Source organism: Bos taurus, chromosome 13 (genome assembly GCF_002263795.3).
Source record: "Bos taurus isolate L1 Dominette 01449 registration number 42190680 breed Hereford chromosome 13, ARS-UCD2.0, whole genome shotgun sequence".
Classification (NCBI taxonomy): Eukaryota; Metazoa; Chordata; class Mammalia; order Artiodactyla; family Bovidae; genus Bos; species Bos taurus.
The window spans coordinates 81979926-82000980 of record NC_037340.1 but is presented as its reverse complement, the minus strand read 5'-3'; the positions used below and the strand labels follow the sequence as shown (position 1 = coordinate 82000980).

The following is a 21055-nucleotide window of genomic DNA, read 5'->3' as shown; positions in this document are numbered from 1 at the left end:
CCTTTACTAATAAAGGGAAGAGTTTAGGTGTTTGTTAATAAGGAAAAAAAAAAAAAGACAGCAGGCAACCCACTGAAATGGTTCTCTATAATTTAGTCAAAAAGGTAACTGAAGAGAAAATGACTTCATCCCTGGAAGAGTCACATTCAGTTAACACGATGTCTCTACCACCTAAAGTCACCTCCCACTGCGGGGAGATACACATGCAGTTTGCAGAGCCCTGCTCTGGGGGCGCAGGAGACAGGACCTCCCCGTCCCAGCTCCCTCGCATGCTGTCACCTTGGGCAAGTCTCTGGCCTCTTGAAGCCAGCCTCATGTTTCTAATATGAGTAATAAACTCACCCAAACTTCAGAGGGCAGTGGGAAATCTTGTTTTATATTTAGCAAAGGACCTGACATCAAGTAAACATTTAATTAGGACTGGGTGTTGTTACTTGAGCTCTTTAAAACGTCAAAGCCAACGAGGACGATGTCCTCGGGGAAAACGTCACGAGACAGACACAACCACAGCCTAGAGGGAAACATGGGTGACCGCAGCCCGGGACGCAGGTGCCCGTGGGTGACCGCAGCCCGGGACGCAGGTGCCCGTGGGTGACCGCAGCCCGGGACGCAGGTGCCCGTGGGTGACCGCAGCCCAGGACGCAGGTGCCCGTGGGTGACCGCAGCCCGGGACGCAGGTGCCCAGGAAAGCAGGCGTGCAGCAGGGCAGGCACCTGACAGGCCGCCTGACAGCACAGCAGTGGAAACCCCTTCTTTGGGAGCAGAGTCATGAACTCAGACAGATGAAGTTTCCCTTTAAGGAGAGAATCCGAGAGTCCACTGTTACTGAGTAAAAACTATTATGATAAGGGGTTTTCCCTGGTGGCTCAGTGGTAAATAATCTGCCTGCCAAGGCAAGACACGTGGGATCAAAAGTCTGATCCCTGATCCAACAAGATGCCACACGCCTCAGAGCAAACAGGCCCACGCGCCACAACCACGGAGCCTGTGCTCCAGAGCCCGGGAGTCACAGCCGCTAAACCCTTGTGTTGCTGAAGCCCCTGTGCTCCAGGGCCCGTGCTCCGCAGCAAGAGGAGCCACCACGATGAGCAGCCTGGCCACCACAACTAGAGAGGAGCCCCTGCTCGCCCAGCTAGAGCAAGTCCGAGCAGCAGGGAAGACCCAGCACGGCCAAAAATAAATCAATTAATTAAAAAAAAAGATGATCCTTAAAAGAAACCCCAAAAACGATGACGGGAAATATCGTGTGTTTTGTTTCTCCAGCTCCAGGAAGCTCCAGGTGTCCGTCCAGAAGTGTCAGCCACACCTTAACAACGGAGCAATCAGGATGAAGACAAAGGCCCTGATCCCAGCGCGCGCTGCTATATGCTGTCCTCTCTCCCGTGGGTTTGTCTTCAGTGTCACCAGAGCTCCTGTGACCAGACCCCTCACACACACACACAAACGTCAGGATCGCTTTTCAGATACACGTCCTAACCCTCCTGTGTGTGGGCTTGAAGGTTGCAGGGGAGAAAATGAACTATCCGAAGCCATGCAACACGGCTAGAATAAGAGAGGGTGGCAGTTTATTACTCGCATCTGTTCCCAAACATTTAACATGTAAACACAGTCAAAGAGGGATGATGACTTTTATCTTCCTTTTTTGCTTTTTTAAGCCAAGACCTCGATCTAAGTCTTTCTGTCAAGGATGCATTTTTCCTCATCCTTCCAAATATAGCAGTTTATAAGGAGCTGGTTGGAAATGAAATGCTAGTCTCAGTTTTTAAACTCAAAGATCATGTTCAGTTGCTCAGTCATGTTCGACTCTTTGTGACCCCATGGACTGCAGCACACGAGGCTTCCCCGTCCTTCAATATCTCCCAGAGTTTGCTCAAACTCATGTCCATTGAGTTGGTGATGCCACCCAGCCAGCTCATCCTCTGTCGTCCCCTTCTCCTCCCGCCTTTAATCTTTCCCAGCATCAGGGTCTTTTCCAATGAGTCGGCTCTTCACATCAGGTGGCCAAAGTATTGGAGCCTCAGCTTCAGCATCAGTCCTTCTGATGAATATTCAGGGTTGATTTCTTTAGGATGGACTGGTCTGATCTTGCAGTCCAAGGGACTCTCAAGCACTCTCAAGAGTCTTCTCCAGCACCACTAATTAGCTTTACCTGATGAGATGAAAAGCGTGTATAGGGAAACTGCTGAACACAGCTTGATGATAACATGTCCAAAACGGATGCATTGTCAGCCTACCCCCACAGACCCCCACTTTGGCAAGCTCTGCAGTTTTAGCTGCTTCTGGGGAGTCATGAACCCCTCTATTTTTCTCCTAACCCACATCCAACCACTGAGTAAGTTTCTTGGGCTTTAACTTCAAAACGCTTAAGCCCACTTTCACTCATTGCTACCAGAGTCCTCACAGCCACACCGCCCCTTCCCCTGAGCATCGCTGTGATGCTCCTCTAACTGGTTTTAGTCAGACAGTGTCTAATTTAAAAAAAACGAAACCAGACCATGTCACCTCGTTGCTTAACACTCCCTGTGTAGCCGAGAACTTATCATTGCTTAGTCACTAAGTCAGGTCTGACTCCTTGGGACCCCATGGGCGGCAGCATGCCAGTCCTCCCTGTCCTTCACTATCTCCTGGAGCTTGCTCAAACTCATGTCCATTGGTCCATTGAGTTGGTGATGCCATCCAACCGTCTCATCCTCTGTCGCCCCCTTCTCCTCCTGCCCTGCTTTCCCAAGTCAAGAATTTCACCTTGTCCAACAAGGGTTCTGATCTTTCCCATGGGCTCCTGGGAGATCAGGGGTTTTGCTTGCCTGGGGTTCCTGACCAGGCAAAGAGTAACAATACGGTTCAGGATGAGCTTTGGGTCACGTGGCATCTGCGTGCCTGGAGCTGGAGATCTCCACCTGTGCAGTCGATGACTAACCCACCGTGCGGGCGATGGAGGCTCAACACTCGGACGCTGCAGGTCAGGGAGCGCCCCGGCTGGCAGCGCTCCGTGTGAACGGCACACTGAGACCAGGAAACATCACCCGCTTCCTCTGCTCCCCATTGCCTGCCCGTCCTCTCCTGGCTGACGTTAGTCTGTGTCGTCTCTGTAATGAGCTATGAGTTTCATAGCTTTCAGTGAATTCTGAGTCATCCCAGCAAATGATTCCACCTTTGTGGTATGGGAACCCCTGAACTTGAAATCGGTGTCGGAAGAGAGACAGGTCTTGGGGACCATTTCTTCAGACTGTGCAGCTCCCAGTGGCTCCCACGTGATTAGGACCAAAAGCCAGACTCTTGCCCGTGGCCCCCGAGCCCCACACGGCCTGGGCCTGCCACGCCTCCGCCTCCGTCACGCGGCGCTTCCCTTCCACCTGTTCCGCTCCAGCCCTGCCGGCCGCCTGGCTCTGCTCTACACACTCCCCCTCCGCACCCCTCCTTGTGCCGGAATCCTCTCCCGTAAGATCCCATGTGGCTCGCTCCCTCACCCCTTTCAGGCCTCCAACTCATACGTCACTGACCGAGCAAAACCAGTCCTCTCGCCCTTTTTAAACCTGGGCCCCCCTCTGGCACTTTCCATCACCTTATTTTCCATATGGGACTCACATGTCCCAACATCTATTTTACTTTTTATTAATGTTTGCTATTGCCTGCATCTCCTCTCCTCTGGAGAGTACATTTCAAAACTGAACATCAGTTTTATTTATTGCTACATCCACGCTGTTTGGAACCACACTAGCTCTTAGGGTGCACTCAGGGAATGTGTGATGAAAGACGGTTCATTTTCACTAGCCCTTTACTAGAATTCTGAGGCTGTGTCACACATAGAGTGCTCACATCCACTAGAGGGCATCACCTACGAGAAAATGGTCTCACCACACCAATGGCCAACGGGTGAAAAATGCCTGTAAAAAGTGCCCAGCATCACTAACCACCAGGGAAATGAAGCCCACAATGAAATACAATCTCATACCTGTGAGAATGGCTACTGTGAAAAGGGCAAGAGATGACAAGTGGTGATAAGGACGCAGAGAAAAGGAAATCCGTGTGCCCTGCCGGTGGGGATTTAAATTGGGGCAGCCACTGTGAAACACGGTATGGTGCTTCTTCAAAAGAACAGAGTTGCCAAAAGATCCAGCAATTCCACTTCTGGCATATTTCCAGAGGACATGAAGTCACCATCTCAAAGAAATGTCAGCACACCTGTGTTCACTGCAGCATTGTTTACCACGGCTGAGACGCGGGAATCACCAGAGAGTCCACTGACGCGTGAGTGGATAAGAAGCAACACAAGGGAATATCACTGAGTTGCAGAAAGAGAAGAAACTCCTGCCAGTCTTGACAACGCAGATGGACCCTGGGGGCATTATGCTAGGTGAAGCAGGTCAGAGCAAGAGAGACAAATACTGTGTGATCTCACTGACTTGTGGAATCTTAAAAAAAGCCAAACTCACAGACACCACGAATAGAAAGGTGGTTACCAGGGGTTGGAGCGGAGGAAAACAGGAGATGTTGGTCTAAGGGTATAGACTTCCAGCTGGAAGGTAAATTCTGGAGATCTAATGTACAGCTACGGCCCATCACTGGAAATACTGTATTGTATACCTGGAAGACAGCAGATCTTAAGTGTTCTCACCACAAAAAGGGGTAATTATGTGAGGCTGAAATGGAGCAGGACCGCATGGTCCCTGCCCCCCAACCTCCAGCCATGCCCTCTGCCTGCCTTCTGCCTGTGGGAAACCTTAGTCAAAGAATACCTTTAATCAGAAAAGTGAGAAATGCTGAAACAAAGGAAAACAGTCAAAGGAGACTAAGCGGTAATAATGCAGTCATTAAGCATCGCCAAGGACCTTTAGTTCTTCCTCGAGGGCTGTAGATGACATTCTGTGCCACGTCCTGTGAGCTGTCTTACAGATTCCAAAACCCCAGGTGGAGGAGTTAACTATGTGATGACCAGACTGTTCCCAGGACATGAGGGACCACAGCAGAGAACTGGCCACAAATAAACGGGGACAAACAGACCCTGGGACTGAAGACGAGCTGTGAAACAGTCAAGATGCTGCGGTCAGACCACCGATGACCGACGAGAAGGTGACCGTGCTGCTCGGCATGCCCCGCCCCCCAGCTGTGTCTGTCAAAGCTCTCACCCCTGCTTGTCAGCAGGGGCTGGACAGACATCCACCACCCTCACCAGCCCCCACAGCTGCCGGCATCTGAAATGCAGCAGACTTTCCTTTCCAGCAGCCTGGCCTGTTTGTTGGCAGCCGGACCTTGAGTGCATACTCTTTCAGTAGGTAGGTGAAGACGGTGTTAACGAACCTTATCACGGTGATCCTTCCGCAATACATACATGTATCAAATCATCACCTTGTACATTTTAGACTTAAATGATGTTCTATGTCATTGGTGCCTGAATAAAGCTAGACAAATAAATAAATTAAATACAAATACACCTTACATTTTTTTAAAGATGGCCACAAGACAGGAGGCATTGATGAGTGTCTAATTTCTTTTTCCAAAGATCATAAGAAAGTCATCCTTTCCTTTAGGGATTTCATATGCTAAGACCATAGACGTTCAGAGGCAAAGGGGACTTGGTTAAGCGTCTTACGATGGCCCTGACTGTGTTCACACCTGAACACCTAGCACAGCGCCTGGCAGAGAACAGACGTGCAATCGTGAACGATCTACTAAAGATGAGGATTGAAGAGGTCACTTCCTGGAGTACAAAGGGGACTCTCCCTTCTGGTTTCACACATGCCTCCACGCAAGGAATGCTTATAATGCTTGTCACTTTTATAATTACAGTTACTTTTTAGATCAATGCTAATGAAGAATGAACAGCCATATAAGTACAACTGTAGCTTCTGTTTGCTTTCAAAAGAAGAATTTCGCTTCTTCTGAGCAAGACCGTGTGGGATCAAGCATATTTATATACTTCGCAATGGCCTATGTGGCTCCCCGATGGCTCAGTGGTGAAGAATCCACCTGCCAACGCACGAGAGGCGGGTCTGATCCCTGCATCAGGAAGATCCCCTGGGGAAGAAAAGGGCAACACTCCAGTATTCTTGCCCGGGAAATCCCACTCCAGTACTCTCGCCTGGGAAATCCCACTCCAGTACTCTCACCTGGGAAATCCCACTCCAGTATTCTTGCCTGGGAAATCCCACTCCAGTATTCTTGCCTGGGAAATCCCACTCCAGTACTCTCGCCTGGGAAATCCCACTCCAGTACTCTTGCCTGGGAAATCCCACTCCAGTATTCTTGCCTGGGAAATCCCACTCCAGTATTCTTGCCCGGGAAATCCCATGGACAGAGGATCCTGGAGGGCTACAGTCCACGAGTTCACGAAGAGCTGGACATGACTTAGCAACTAAACAACAACCATGACCTATGTGGGAAAAGAATAAACAGGTGGATATGGATATGCGGATATATAAAGGTTCCCTTTGTGTAACCTGAAACTAACATAACATTGTAAATCAACCATACTCCAAAAAAAAAAAAATTAACAGTTCTCTAATCAACATAGTAGGAAACACGGAATACATTTGCTCATTTGCTTTCAATCCTTTAGTAAGAATGAATATACGCTCTATAAAATACTTAGAAGTAAGAGATTACTAAGTAGCTTGTAATCAAGAAGACAAATAGAGAATACCCAAAGATTTATATTAGAATAACGGTCCTTTTTTTACCTTAAACTCATAAATTAGAGGAAGATAAAATTTTCTTCTTCAATGAAATGTTAAACAGTCTCTTAAAACAGACTGTTTTACCAATTAGTATTGTTTTTAAAGTGATATACAGAAGACACAGATGACTTCTTTTCCAAGACTGTTCAGATGCCTTTACATCCAAAAAAGTCTTTTTCACCAATTTCTGCACTCCATTTAAGAAAAAGGATGGGTCTATGCAATGTCAGTTTTAACATGTTCTTGGCATACTTCAAAGTTTCTCTTAAAACGATGTCAAAAGCACAAGAGAGACATTCCTCGGCTGGTAGAGAGAGGCGCCCAGGGGTGGTACTCATCCCCAGTGTCCCGCCACACGTCACCTGATCCCCTCCCATCCTTGCAGTCGCTGAACCCAGGGCGTCCATTTAAATCAGTCAGGAGGTGGGGCGGGGCCTGGCGCTGACGGTGGGACCTGGGCAGCCAGCTGTGAAATTCACAGGGCAACTGACTGGGTACCTGGCACCATGCTTCAGAAAGTAACGTTTACAGAACAGTTCTGCGGGGACGCTGCAGTTACAACTCCATGTCAACTGGATCTTCCCGTAAAAAATCAGAGACCCTGCCAGTCTGATCTGCTTCACTGTTTCAGGGCTTCCAAGTGGAAAGAAACAAATAGAAGACTAGAAAATACTCAAAAATAAAATAAGCAACGTGTCCCTTCCCCTGCCTCCCACCCTCCCCATAAGCTAACTGTTCTTTATCTCTGGGGGTAATGAGTAGCAATTAATTGTGCAATTGCACTTTATTATAGACTACAGATTATTTATCAACTCCGGATTTCTTAAAAAAAAACAGAAACCCACAGAGGAATGGTTAGATTTGCCTACACTGGGAAAGAGAGGGATAAACACAATCTAGAAGACTCTTAACAACCTTTGGTCATGATACTGCAGCACAGGAGAGATGAATGATCCTGACTGTAAGTGCTGTACTCAGAACCAAAAGGACAAACAGGAGGTTTCGGAGTTAAACTAAGATAATTATGCACGAGTGCTGGTTGTGTAGTATGCCTTCTCTTCCTTCGCTCTGTAGAGGTCATTAAGAACTAGGCTGTGAAAGTGTTAGTCACTCAGTCACGTCTGATTCTTCGCAACCCCACAGACTGCAGCCCGCCAGGCTCCCCGTCCATGGGATTTTCCAGGCAAGAACACTGTCGTACCCATTCCCTTCTCCAGGAGATCTTCCCAACCCACAGATTGAACCCAGGCCTTCTGCACTGCAGGCAGATTCTCTGCTGTCTGAGCCACGGGGGAAGTCCAAGAACCAGGCTAGAGGGCACATATGTAACTCATGACTGATTCATGTTGTTATAGCAGAAACCAACTCAACATCGTAAAGCGATTATCCTCTGATTACAAATGAATTTTACATAATTATTTAAGAGAAAGAACTAGGCTAACCTAGTAGAGCTGTCACACTTAGCCTTCTTAGGAATCTTAGGGCTGGGGAGTAAGAAGACCTGCGTGTATTTCTGAATCCACCTTTCACTCACTGCTCTGGTGTGCCTTTGGATCAGTTGCACCGATGCCCAAGCTTCCTCTTAGGATGCGAATAATAATATCCCCTGGTTTATATGACCAGCAAATGACTTAAATGAGATAGTGCGTATAAAATGTTTCATATAACAACTTTCTTACAGCAGTTAAGTGAAAGTGTTGGTGGCTCAGTTGTGTCCGACTCTGTGACCCCATGGACTGTAGCCTGCCAGGCTCCTCTGTCTATGGAAATCTCCAGGCAATACTGGAGTGGGTTGCCATGCCCTTCTCCAGGGGATCTTCCCGAGCCAGGGACAGAACCCAGGTGTCCCGCACTGCAGGCAGACTGTTTACCATCTGAGCCACAGGGAAGCCCCTTCCTTACAGTACGGGCTCAGTAAATATCACTAGTCGTTCAATGGCTGACATGCCTGCTACAGTATGGACCTGACAATTCTTTGTTGCTGGGGTTGTTCTCTACAGGTTACGCTGTGACAACTAAAAATGCCTCCAGACACCACCAAGTGTCCTTTGGGGGCAAAATCACCCCCTGGTTGAGAACCACTGTTCTGTATCTCAGCACCGTGATGAGTGATATTGCTAATTATAGTCAAATAGCTGCCTTTCGTTACTTGCTTTGAGCAGTAATTAAATACTCTGTTGGACACACTTTGTTAAGATTTTTTTTTAAACTTCACAGGTCTTCCGAAAGCGTCAGTACCTCCTTCCGGCTTCTCGAGAACCGCACCATTCCATCTGTACTCTGAGTGCTTCCACAAAGTCCTCAAAGCAGCTCCTGACACGGAGTCAACACCTGTAAGAATCTACTTCGCTTCTTTTCACTGACGGTGTGAGATCTCAAGGCTCCTGGAGGACCCACGTGGAGTCAGGGTGACGCCATCTAGAAGGAGCAGGACTGTGAGATACAACCCAGGATCCTCATCTGGCCTCTGAGTCAGCCCAAGCCTGAAGCCAGCCGTGCCACCTGCACTGGCTCTGAGGGTCCGTGGATCTCTCTGCTCTTTGCATCCCTTTGGGTTGACACAATTGCCTAGTACCTGCCAGGCGTTAACGTGGGTGTTTGTCTATGCACCTTTGTTAATCTTCACAGCCATCTTGTGGGAGACAGAATATTACACTCATTTCACAGGTGGCTGATGGAAGCGCAGAGAGTTAACTCATTCACTCAAGGTCCCACAACCAGTATGAGACTAACTCTAATTTCATTTCCTCCGACTCCCAGCCTAGCTTATTACACACACCCCATTGTCAATCTTGGTGCCTCAAAATGGGCCATTCAACAGGAATAACACTTAGTTTCAGCTCAAACACAGGTTCTGTCCAGACGGAGCAGAATTCTCCCTGAGGTCTTTGGGAAGACTGCCTGTGTCCTAGAGGGGAATGCTGTGATGCCTTTGCAGACGCATGCTGGATATGTGAAAACCACCTGCCCGGAGAGACTTAACTCCTGTTCACCTATCAATGTAAGACAAGGAGGAAATTATCTTGTTTTGAACACATCCAAAAATAGCCAAGGGAAAAAATTATCTTCACTAATAAAGCAAGGCAGATATGAAATCTTCACACTTGGGGGAACATGAACGATCTTATTATCCTGAGCATCTTGATGGTAACTATAAAAATCCATCTAATTTGAGGTTCAGGCAAAATATAAAACGGTAATATCACCTTGCATTTAATACTGTCTGGATCCTGCAAACCCAGTCCTGCTCCAAAAGTTCCTATAACAAAATCTCAAAGACACTATGTAATAGAAGCCCAGCACCTTCTGGGTCATCTATATCCATCACTGCTTTTACCTACAACCACCCCAAAAGGAAGTTAATTACTTAGATAAACATAAAAGGGAAGTTAAACACTTCATCCACAGTCAACAGCTAATAAAAAACAGAGATCAGACTCCACTGCTGGCTTTCAAGACAGAGGAAGGGGACTATGTACCAAAGAGTGTGGGTAGCCTCTAGAAGGTGCAGACGGCTGGCAAGAAAACAGGAAACTCAGTCCTACAACATGGAGCTGAACTCAGCCCACAGCCCGAATGAGGCTCAAAGCAGGTTTATCCCCAGAACCTTGAGAAAAATCTTGCTTTTGTGAATCGTAGAGCAAAGAGCCAGCTGAGCCAGGCTGTGTCTCGACTTCTGACCTGATAAACGGCTGTGACTTTTAAGTAAAAAAATACATATAAATAAATCAATTGCTCCCACTCAGTGTTTAAAGAAAAAGAATAGAGATCAGACCTTAGGGTTTCTCTGACTCCCAAACCAGGGCCCCTTATGCACACAGCACGCTGTCTGAGAAAGGAGTCAGGTCCTGAGAGCACAGCCCAGCACTTGGCCTTCTGACCATTCATTCGGTCTCCAGTTTGCACAGCCCCACAAAGCACGACCACTGAACAAGGATGCTGTTCAAAATCCACACATATCCCAGGTCCCTACAACATCTGAGACACAACGCTGTGGGGATGAGCTGTAGGTGTTAACAGTATCTAACCACTGGAGTGCTTGCACGAAATACCCCAAAGGACAGAACACAGAGAGGAAAGTCATGAACTAAAAAGCGCTTTCATTTTCCAAGTCAATGTTCATGCTGTGGTCAAAGACAATCGGAATAGTTTGGAAACTCACGTCTTCAGCGTACCTTCTTTTCCTCCACCACTTCTTGCACTCGAGCTCCGTATACTCTTCCCACATCCACATCGGCCACCTCTGTCCTCTTACTTACAAAATGTGAACACACTTACACAACAACACACACACAATCACACACAATAACACAATAACATGAACAATAACTAACACAAAATAACATATATACACAATAACAACACATGCACAATAACACACACAATAACACACACACAATAACACAATAACACAGATTAACACAATAACATACACAATAACTAACATACACAATAACATGCAAGAAAAATGGAAAAATATGAATTTTGGAATAAATGTTGCCCAACTGGAGAAGGGAATGGCAAACCACTTCAGTATTCTTGCCTTGAGAACCCCATGAACAGTATGAAAAGGCAAAATGATAGGACACTGAAAGACGAACTCCCTGGGTCAGTAGGTGCCCAATATGCTCTGAAGCTGAAACTCCAGTACTTTGGCCACCTCATGCAAAGAGTTGACTCATTGGAAAAGACTCTGATGCTGGGAGGGATTGGGGGCAGGAGGAGAAAGAGGATGAGATGGCTGGATGGCGTCACTGACTCGATGGACGTGAGTTTGAGTGAACTCTGGGAGTTGGTGATGGACAGGGAGGCCTGGCGTGCTGCGATTCATGGGGTCCCAAAGAGTCGGACACGACTGAGAAACTGAACTGACTGACTGAAAATGGGCCCTTAACATGTTGATCAATGCAGAACTCTCCTGCAAGTCAACATGAAATATGCGTGGGGAATGATGTGAGGTGTACAGCCAACAGATAAGTCTACTTTCAATGACAAAACACCTTTCATACCCATCGTCACTGGTTACAGTTTATACATAAATGATTTTGGAGGGAATCCTGATGGTCCAGCAGTTAGATCCTTCACTTCAACTGCAGGGGGCAGGGTTCAATCCCTGGTTGGGGAACTAAGATCCCATAAGTCACGAGGCATGGCCAGAAATATTAAAAATGATAATAAATGATTTCTGACACTGAAACAGGGAGAAATACCCACCTTCCCAAACAAATTCTTAATTTCTATCAAGATTTCCCCATAAGGGTAATAAACAAGTATTTCTGACTTAAGGACACTGCTCTAAAGATTAAAGTTTTACTTGCTAATGCAAGAAACTTTGTGTCTCTGAAAGACTCACTAATGTGTTTATACCATTTCCATTTCCAGGTTCTTAAAGTGTAAACAGACCAGAGAAGAGCTGCATGGGTGAGAAGGCTTTAAACACTTTCTAGAATAATTGTAAGAGCACTGACTCGATCATCTATCTGAAAAGGGAATTTTAAATAATTGGGCAATGTTTATACTGAGGTGAGCAGATTAGTGTGAGTGGAGCATTACTATGGCATATTCACATGGAGCAGAGTTTTAGGTGTTTAGAAGTCATGTCATTATTCTTATTATGTCAAGTACCCTACTCCTGTGAGGGGAGAACTGTCTACTTTATAAACCAAAAACAAAAACCTTTTAAAGTCACAAGTTGATTTTTTTCAACTTTAAAATCAGGCCATATACAGAAGAACTTGGATTTCTTAAAATTTAGAAAGAAAGATTGAGAGCAGGAGGAGAAGGGGACGACAGAGGATGAGATGGTTGGATGGCATCATCAACTCAATGGACATGGGTTTGGGTGGACTCCAGGAGTTGGTGATGGACAGGGAGACCTGGCGTGCTGCGGTTCATGGGGTCGCAAAGAGTCAGACACGACTGAGCGACTGAGATGAACTGAGTCATTTGAAATTCTAAAATATAAAATTGGATCTGCAGTGTTTCCGAAAAAAGAGCATACATTCTGAGGAAAGAGGGTGACAATAAGATGCTGATTAGACTAATATTTTGTAGCTAATGATCAACCCCATATTACTGCACCCCCTTCTCTCTCCAAAATTAACTTTGAAAAGGAAACAGGAAAAGCCTCGAAAGTGCTTATTAGGTATTGCAGTAACCAAGTTATGAAATCAATCTCTTCTTAATATTAGTGTCATTCGTTACTGTGTGAGAAAAATAGATTAAACTTAATAAACTGTAACTTGAAAAATATCAACAGCCCCTAATGTTGATAATCTACCACAGTTAGTTCAGTGAGGAAACATAGATATCAAAATAGGAGTTTTCCAAAAACGAGGAAGTTGGCCTCTGTTCAGCATGACCTGGCAAGAGCACAATCTTAGCACTGGTACCTACTTCAACGTCAGGTTGTGGTATGGGCTCAAACCGTGTAATGAAAATTTCACATCACATTCATGAAACATCAGCCCCATCCCTGGAAAACAAAGCCATGCTGAATATGCGAACAGTGGTTTAGTTGGTAAAGAATCTGCCTGCAATGCAGAAGACACGAGTTCAATCCCTGGGTCCAGAAGATCCCCTGGAGGAGGAAAAGGCAACCCACTCCAGTGTTCTTGCCTGGAGAGTCCCACGGACAGAGGAGCCTGGTGGGCTACAGTCCTTGGGGTCACAGAGTCAGACACGACTGAGCGACTAACCCACCACACCATTCACAGCATCACAGTCACAGGTCCAGGCGTCTTCCCAGTGTGCTTCACGCTGGATCTCACAGGAAAACCCAGGCCTCACATGACGTGAACTTCGGGAAAAAGTGCAGACAGACAGTCATGGAACTCACCTCCCTGCCTCAAAAGTGAACCAGGCAGCATCTCGCCCATACCGCCGCAGCGCGCTTAGCGGCCAAGAGATGAGTTTGACTCTGGGATTCTGGACGTCCCAAAGACAGATGTGCTCACATGTGATCTGCAAGGCACATTCGCCATGTACATCTAAGTTAGGAGATGGCAGCAAATACACATTGAATCTCTCTGGGAGAAAAACAAAAGGTTAGTCTAAAATCCCCAGGAATAAAACATCACAGACACAGCAGGAACAAAGAGGCATTTCAAACAATTCAAGCTCGTATTCTAGGTTTTGGTTGAATGTTCAGGAAGACAAACCTTTCTCACAAATCAACACTTCCAGAAAATGCTTTTTTAAATGAAGACTACATTAAATAACACAGGAAAGATACAGTCTGGTGGTCAATGTACATGCCACAGTATTTACAGGAGCAAAGATTATTTTTACAATATTTTAGCTTGCATAATAAAAATTGTGCACGCCAGGAAGAGACTCTAACAATGAAACCATTAAAAACAACTTTTTTTCCTGCCAAGTACTTGTTAATTACACCCACACTTTTGTGTTCACAAAAAATGCAGGTGCAAAATCATTGTTGCATGGTTTATTGATATTAAAGTTATATTAATCAATTTATAATTTTCATAACACTATTCTACCTCAAATTATTTAAATAAAACTAATAGTATGCACTTAACTGACCAACAGTTTGGAAAAATTCCAATGAATTTGGACTCATTTTAACAAAGAGCTCTCGTTAGCCAAATACTGGAAAGAAATATTCATTTGCTTATTTGTGTGACTTAAAATTTCACCACGATTACTCTGAATAAACTACTTGGCTTTTTACTGCAACTGAATTTTCATCCCCACAGATACAGTCATGGTATTTCTGTTACATTTCTACAAAATTCATTAATTCAGGAAGTTACAGAGTCTAAATTTTGAATGAAATATGAATAAAAATATTATTACTATAGCAAACGCTTTTTTATCTATTTGTCATTACAGCAAACTGCATCCGAGAAGATAGTAGACACTAACAATATCACTGGGATTCTAAATTAATACAAAGTCAACAGAATTTTCATAAACTTTAGTTAAGTTTAAGAAACAGGAGTGTCAAGATTATGTTTACAAATGTATTCAAGCATCTATTCTGCAAATTTTCTAAGTGATTTCAAACTCCCAATAAGCAAGCGTTTGCTGCTTTCCAGTAACTATTATTTTAAAAGTAAACTCTGATGGAGTAAATTTCTACCTGGAGAGTTCTGAAATAAGAAAGACTGCCATCAATAAGCAAAAAGTAAGAGAGTCCATGGGATCGCAGAGTCGGACACGACTTAGCAACTAAACAACAACGATAACAGAGATCCTTCCCAAGTCACTGGCTTGGAAGTTCTGTAATCACCTTGTCAAGGAATAACAGTAACATTGGTAAGAGTGACCACTTTAATTACCGTAACTTTAAGTCATAGTTAATCTTGCAAAGTACCTCAGAAGACAGAGCTGAGTTTTGTTATAAACCCCAGTAGTTATATACCAGAGGTACTCTTATTCCTCTTTGACAGAACAGGAAACTGAGGCTCAGAAAATTGGTACCAAAGGGCAATTCCTGACATGTTTAGTCGCTCAGACATGTCTGACTCTGTGACCCCATGGACTGTGGCCCGCCAGGCTCCCCTGTCCTTGGGATTTTCCAGGCAAGAACACTGGAGGGGGTTTCCATTCCCTTCTCCAGAGGATCTTCCTGATCCAGGGATCAAACACACGTCTCCTGAACTGCAGATGGATTCTCTACCATCTGAGTCACCAGGGAAGCCCGACCCCTAGGAACAGGCAATTTGTGAATTCAGTTTGGGGCACTCTCTGAATATAGCTTTGCAAATATAAAACGTGCAAGGCAAGTGCTGATCTGGGCTCTCCAAAAAAATAATCAGCGCCTGCCACGTTTTCTCTGTATGTCGGTTACAAGAGCATTCAGAGTTAGTGGACTTCGGAGAGAGAAGCCTGGGGCGTGTCTGTGTGACCTTGGTTAATGACTTCACCTCTTTGCAGCTCAATTTCCCAGTCTGCAAAGAGGCTCCTCTGAATCAGCCAGCACGTCTCAGACTTTATCAATAACACTTCCCTGGAGATGGATTATGGCGGACACGGAGCATCTAAAGGAGCCGCCGACTGTAAATGTGTCATGAAGACACAGTTCCGGCTGCGACGGAGGGCATTTTTCTCACTAACAATTGACTGTGGATCCATAGAAGGGGTCAGCACAATCCCACCTCTTCGGTGTTCATAATCAGGCCAGGTGACCCCCAGCCTCTTTGGCTGTGATATATCCTCACAGATCAAGTCAACAGGCTGGTGCGGAACTCTAGGAGTCAATCTATCCTGTTACAAGGCATTTGGGAACAAAGAAATGATTCCTCGCCTCCAAACTCATACTGCAAATCAATAGTGAGTTTCGTTGAAGTGTTTGTGAACATTTTGGTCATTATTATTTATCATGATATATTCCCAGGTTGAGTGTTGAGCTCAAAGAGTTGGCTCAAGTGTTTTAGTTAAAAAAAAAAAAAAAATTACAAATTTTAGGTAGGTTTACTCTTGATGAAAAATTCAGGAAGTCTGGATTCTATTAAAAACACTGGAAAGCATTCAATAAAAATTTAAAGTGGAAGAAAAGGAAGACAAAAACCCACTGCACGTGTACACCATAAATACAAGCCCAGGAGTACGCGTCTAGAATCAAGCCCTAGCTATTGGACGTGACGCCAGATCTTTAGCTCTTTTAAGCTTCATTTTCCCATCTGCAAATGGGAGGTGATAGTACTTATATCACAGTGTGCTGGGAAAATTAAATGATCTGACGCATCGTCCAGAGAAAAGTAACACAGAAACACAGCGGGTTTCTCAGAGCTTCCAGCTGATATGATTCATGTCGATCCAGTCCTGTTAGTCACCGAAACATCTTGAGAAACACACAGAAATGCTAACCGAGGTTTAGGTGAAATAAAAGGTTATTTTTACTTCTTCCTTTATACACTTTTCTAACTTCAAAAGTTTTACTTCAAGATGTCTTATGTTTCATTATATGGGGGAAAAAACAGTTTAAGAAAAGAGAGGAGAGGACTTTCTTTACATACCACTCTGCTCTCTCTCAACTCCGGTGGCCAGTAAGTCAGGCTCTCCGAGGCTGATGTCATTGACCCGCGTCCCCACACACTCCATCTGGAGGACTTTGCACCACTCGTCAGCCTCAAGATCTGCGGAGACGCCAGAGATGAGCGCGGCTGCCCGGCGCCTGCCGGGGAGCACAGAGCCGCGGCCCCCGCCCCGCCAACACACCTGACTCGCAAGCGAAGGTCTTGGAGGTGTCATCACGGAAGTAAATCCCGATGGCGTGCTTCTTGGTGCTTTTTGGCAGCCGAGCTACGCTCTTCACGTTGTTGAGTTCTGTAACCTGAAAAATGAACCACAGTGAGCTAGAGCACAGAAAGAAAGCTCCCACTGACACCGAGCAGAAGGGAGCAGGCCCGTCCCAGGGGAACACAAAGGGGGCCTGCCAGAAGAAGAGCGTGTCCGGCGATTATTTCAGTGTTGCCCTCAGAGCCCTAGCAAGGAGGTTAACACATTGCCTCCCCTTGTCAGATTTCTCTGAAGCTAACAGGCGCCACAGCCTCAGAGCTTCACAGACGTAGGCGCTTGCTTCATACATATACCTTTTCGATAGGAGTGTGACTGTTTCACAGCGTGAATAAATTGTGTGTATACATTTAACCCCTCCCTCAGGAGTCTCCCCCCACCCCTGACTGTACCTCCCAGGCCGCCCAGGGCGCCCACCTGGGCTCCCGGTGCTACCCAGCAGGTGCCCGCTAGCGCGCTGGATGAAGCACAAGCTGGAATCAAGATTGCCGGGAGAAATATCAATAACCTCAGATATGCAGATGACACCACTCTTAGGCAGAAAGTGAAGAACTAAAGAGCCTCTTAATGAAAGTGAAAAGAGGAGAGTGAAAAAGTTGGCTTAAAACTCAACATTCAAACAAGTAAGATCATGGCATCTGGTCCCATCATTTCATGGCAAATAGATGGGGAAACAGTGGAAACAGTGAGAGACTTTATTTTGGGGGGCTCCAAAATCACTACAGATGGTGACTGCAGCCATGAAATTAAAAGACACTTGCTCCTTAGGAGAAAAGTTATGACCAACCTAGACAGCATATTAAAAAGCAGAGACATTCCTTTGCCAACAAAGGTTCATCTAGTCAAAGCTATGGTTTATCCAGCAGTCAGGTATGGATGTGAGAATTGAACCATAAATAAGGCTGAGTGCCGAAGAATTGATGCTTTTGAACTGTGGTGTTGGAGAAGACTCTTGAGAGTCCCTTGGACTGAATGGAGATCCAACCAGTCCATCCTAAAGGAAATCAGTCCTGAATATTCACTGGAAGGACTAAAGCTGAAGCTGAAGCTCTAATACTTTGGCCACCTGATGCAAAGAACTGACTCATTTGAAAAGACCCTGATGCTGGGAAAGATCCTCCTGAAGGCAGGAGAAGGGGACGACAGAGGATGAGATGGTTGGGTGGCAACACCGACTTGATGGACATGAGTTTGAGCAAGCTCCGGGAGTTGAAGGTGGACAGGGAGGCCTGGCGTGCTGCAGTCCATGGGGTTGCAAAGAGTCGGACACGACTGAGCGACTGAACTGAACTGAAACTTCACAGTGCTGTCTTTGTGTAGAGATTCACAAATAAAATGTAAAAAGTTCTTCAAAGTCTAACAACATTGAGAAGTGTATGCTCAGTCATGTCTGACTCTTTGCAATCCCATAGACTGTAGCCCACCAGGCTCCTCTGTCCATGGGATTCTTCTGGCACGAATACTGGAGTGCGTTGCAATTTTCTCCTCCAGGAGATCTTCCTAATCCAGGTATCAAACCAGCATCTCCTGCATTGGTGGGCAGATTCTTCACCACTGAACCACCTGAGAAGACCGAACACCAAGGAGAACCACTTACACACAATTGCAGGAGAACCACATTCCTTCTCAGGAATCTTCCTTGCATCCCTTCATCCACCAAAATATCTGTCTGTTTACTCTTCACTTACTCATTCATTCATTCATTTATTTTTAAAATTTGCTTGGTATCAAGTAGTGTTCTATTAACTAGGGATAAGATATGGAAACTCTGTGCATTGTTAGTGAGAATGAAAAATGATGCAGCTGCTATAAAAATAAATATGAAGGTTCTTCAAAAAATTAAAACAGAAGTACCATGTGGTCCAACAGTCCCACGTTGGGGACGTACATTCAAGGAGATGAAAACAGTGCCCTGAGGTGGGCATTTACACTCCTGTTTTACTGCAGTGTTATTTACAACAGTTGAGATACAGAAACAACCTGTCCACTGGTGGACGAATAAAGAAACCGCGGTACACGCCTACAGTGGGGTATTATTCAGCCTTAAAAATATTACTTTCTTCCCCTTGTACTTCTTCTTAAATGCTATCTGCTGTTCATGGCAAGCAATACTAGTTTCTATTGATGGTAGTAAGAAAAGGTTCTGTTACAGTGAATTTATTTAAACAAAGAAGTGATCTGATTTCAAGCAAAATATTAAGTAAAAGGGAGTAAAGCTGATACTATTACCAAGTACAAGCTCGCGCTTCTAGTCTCGTGACAGGCCAGCGACTTGGAGACAGGTGTTGAGGCAAGGAGAGAGCTGGCTGACCGAGAAGCTGGCAGACTAACGTCTCAAGACAGCCATCTTATCGGGGTCTGGATGCCAGGTTCTTTTGTAGCTCTGAGGTGGGAGAGGTAGGGAGCAGAGTTAAAAGGCCATTCATCTTGCAAACACCTCCTAGAACGGCAAGCCTCAGGCAGAGGATGTGCTAATTTCTTTCTTCCTGCCATCCACAAGTGGACAGGGTTCTGAACAAAGGCATTTGAGTTTGATGGTCAGACAGAGGCGCAGAGTTCTGTGAGACAGGCCATTATGTATGATTTTAATAACAAAAGCAACGAAAAGCAAGTCAAAGTCCAACATGGACTCAGAAGCGGCTTGTCCCTGCAACAATACTACGACAGTTCAGTCGCTCAGTCGCATCCGACTCTTCGCGACCCTACAGGCTGCAGCACACCAGGCCTCCCTGTCCATCACCAGCTCCTGGAGTTTACTCAAACTCATGTCCATTGAGTCGGTGCTGCCATCCAACATCACAACAAACAGTTATGAATAAATGAAAAAGGACTAAAAATTAGGAAAAACACCATTAATCTATGACTCCTAACCTAACACCACTGTTATGAACTGACTTGCATTTAATTTTTCACGAATTTGAGAGTCCAGGTGATAACCAAGCGTCCTAAAGGTCGACAGTCAGCCGGAAGAACTCTCCTTTGCTTGGCAGGAGCATGACAATGGATGTCAACAGAACCTTGGCAAAGATCTGGCGCCCGCTTCCCATCCCAAAGGTCATGCACCTGAGCAGGACCATTTGTTTCCTTTTCTCCTGTTTTGTCCATTTCACAACCGCACATCCTAAGTGAAGAAGACAACAAAACATTTCAAACGCCATGACCAGATCTGAAATACAAGTGAGAATTATGACTTAAAAGGCAAAAGAACAGTTTCCAAGAGACAGTCAATATGAGACCCAGTTACAAATGTCCATTACTAACAGAGGGTCTTGGTACTGAGCAGGACAGTAACAGAAGTCACATTTTGTGACTAAAACGGCACATAGAGTCTAAATCTTTTACCTACCCTGTAACAGAATCTTCATGCGAACGCAACAGTGACCAAGGTAGACAATGAAATTACTTCTGTTTATTTCTGGACTGCCACCTGTCTGATGACTCTTTTCAGTTAATCTGTGACCTCTCAATCTCTAAACTTCCTTTTCCTTTTCTGGGTGTATTTACGCTTTCTGACTCCAGAGATTTCTCTCTCGAAATGGAGCTAAAATCTAATCCATTTTGGCCAAAATGGAGCCAAAGAAGACCAGAAACGTGTACAGCTTACTGAAAATGTCAATATGAGGACCTTTTAAATGCTTGATTTTCTTTAGAAATTGGCTGTTTACTTTCAAAGCTCAGGTTAGCTTCAGGCTTAATTTGATAGTCAATCCTTGGACTCATTCAGAACTCATGGAAGATCATGGTTCCTTGAAAATTCCTCTGGTAAGAGAAATGAACCCTGAATCGGAACTTTCCTGACACATAAAGTACGTTCACGAACACAGAGGATGGGAAGGTTGAGTGCGGGTAAGACTTGGCAAAAATGATTCTCTTTAGAATCTGGAGGGATTTAAAATCAGACCAAAGGCAAACGCTGTACCTCACGGCAACTTTCATTTTCTTCTTTTATTTATCTTTATTTCCGGCTGCTCTAGGTCCCTGCTGCTGCTCGAGGGCGCTCAGTTGCAGAGCGCTGGCATCTCGTTGCCGGGCACGGTCTCGAGGGCTCGTGGGCTCAGGAGTTGAGGTGCAGGGGCTTAGCTGCCCTGCAGCAGGTGTCATCTTCCCGGACCAGGGAT

At 45.4% G+C, this 21055-nt stretch overlaps 1 protein-coding gene across 3 annotated transcripts in view; it reads right to left on the bottom strand.

The window, feature by feature from the left end:
• DOK5 (docking protein 5) overlaps window positions 1–21055 on the bottom strand; it is a 150777-nt gene that overhangs the window by 43548 nt on the left and 86174 nt on the right. For all 3 annotated transcript variants that reach the window (XM_059892658.1, NM_001075939.2, XM_059892659.1), the window contains 3 exon segments: window positions 16860–16974; window positions 16658–16777; window positions 13513–13702 (listed from right to left, as the gene is read on the bottom strand). In XM_059892658.1, coding sequence (XP_059748641.1) covers window positions 13513–13702; window positions 16658–16777; window positions 16860–16974 — 425 coding nt within the window.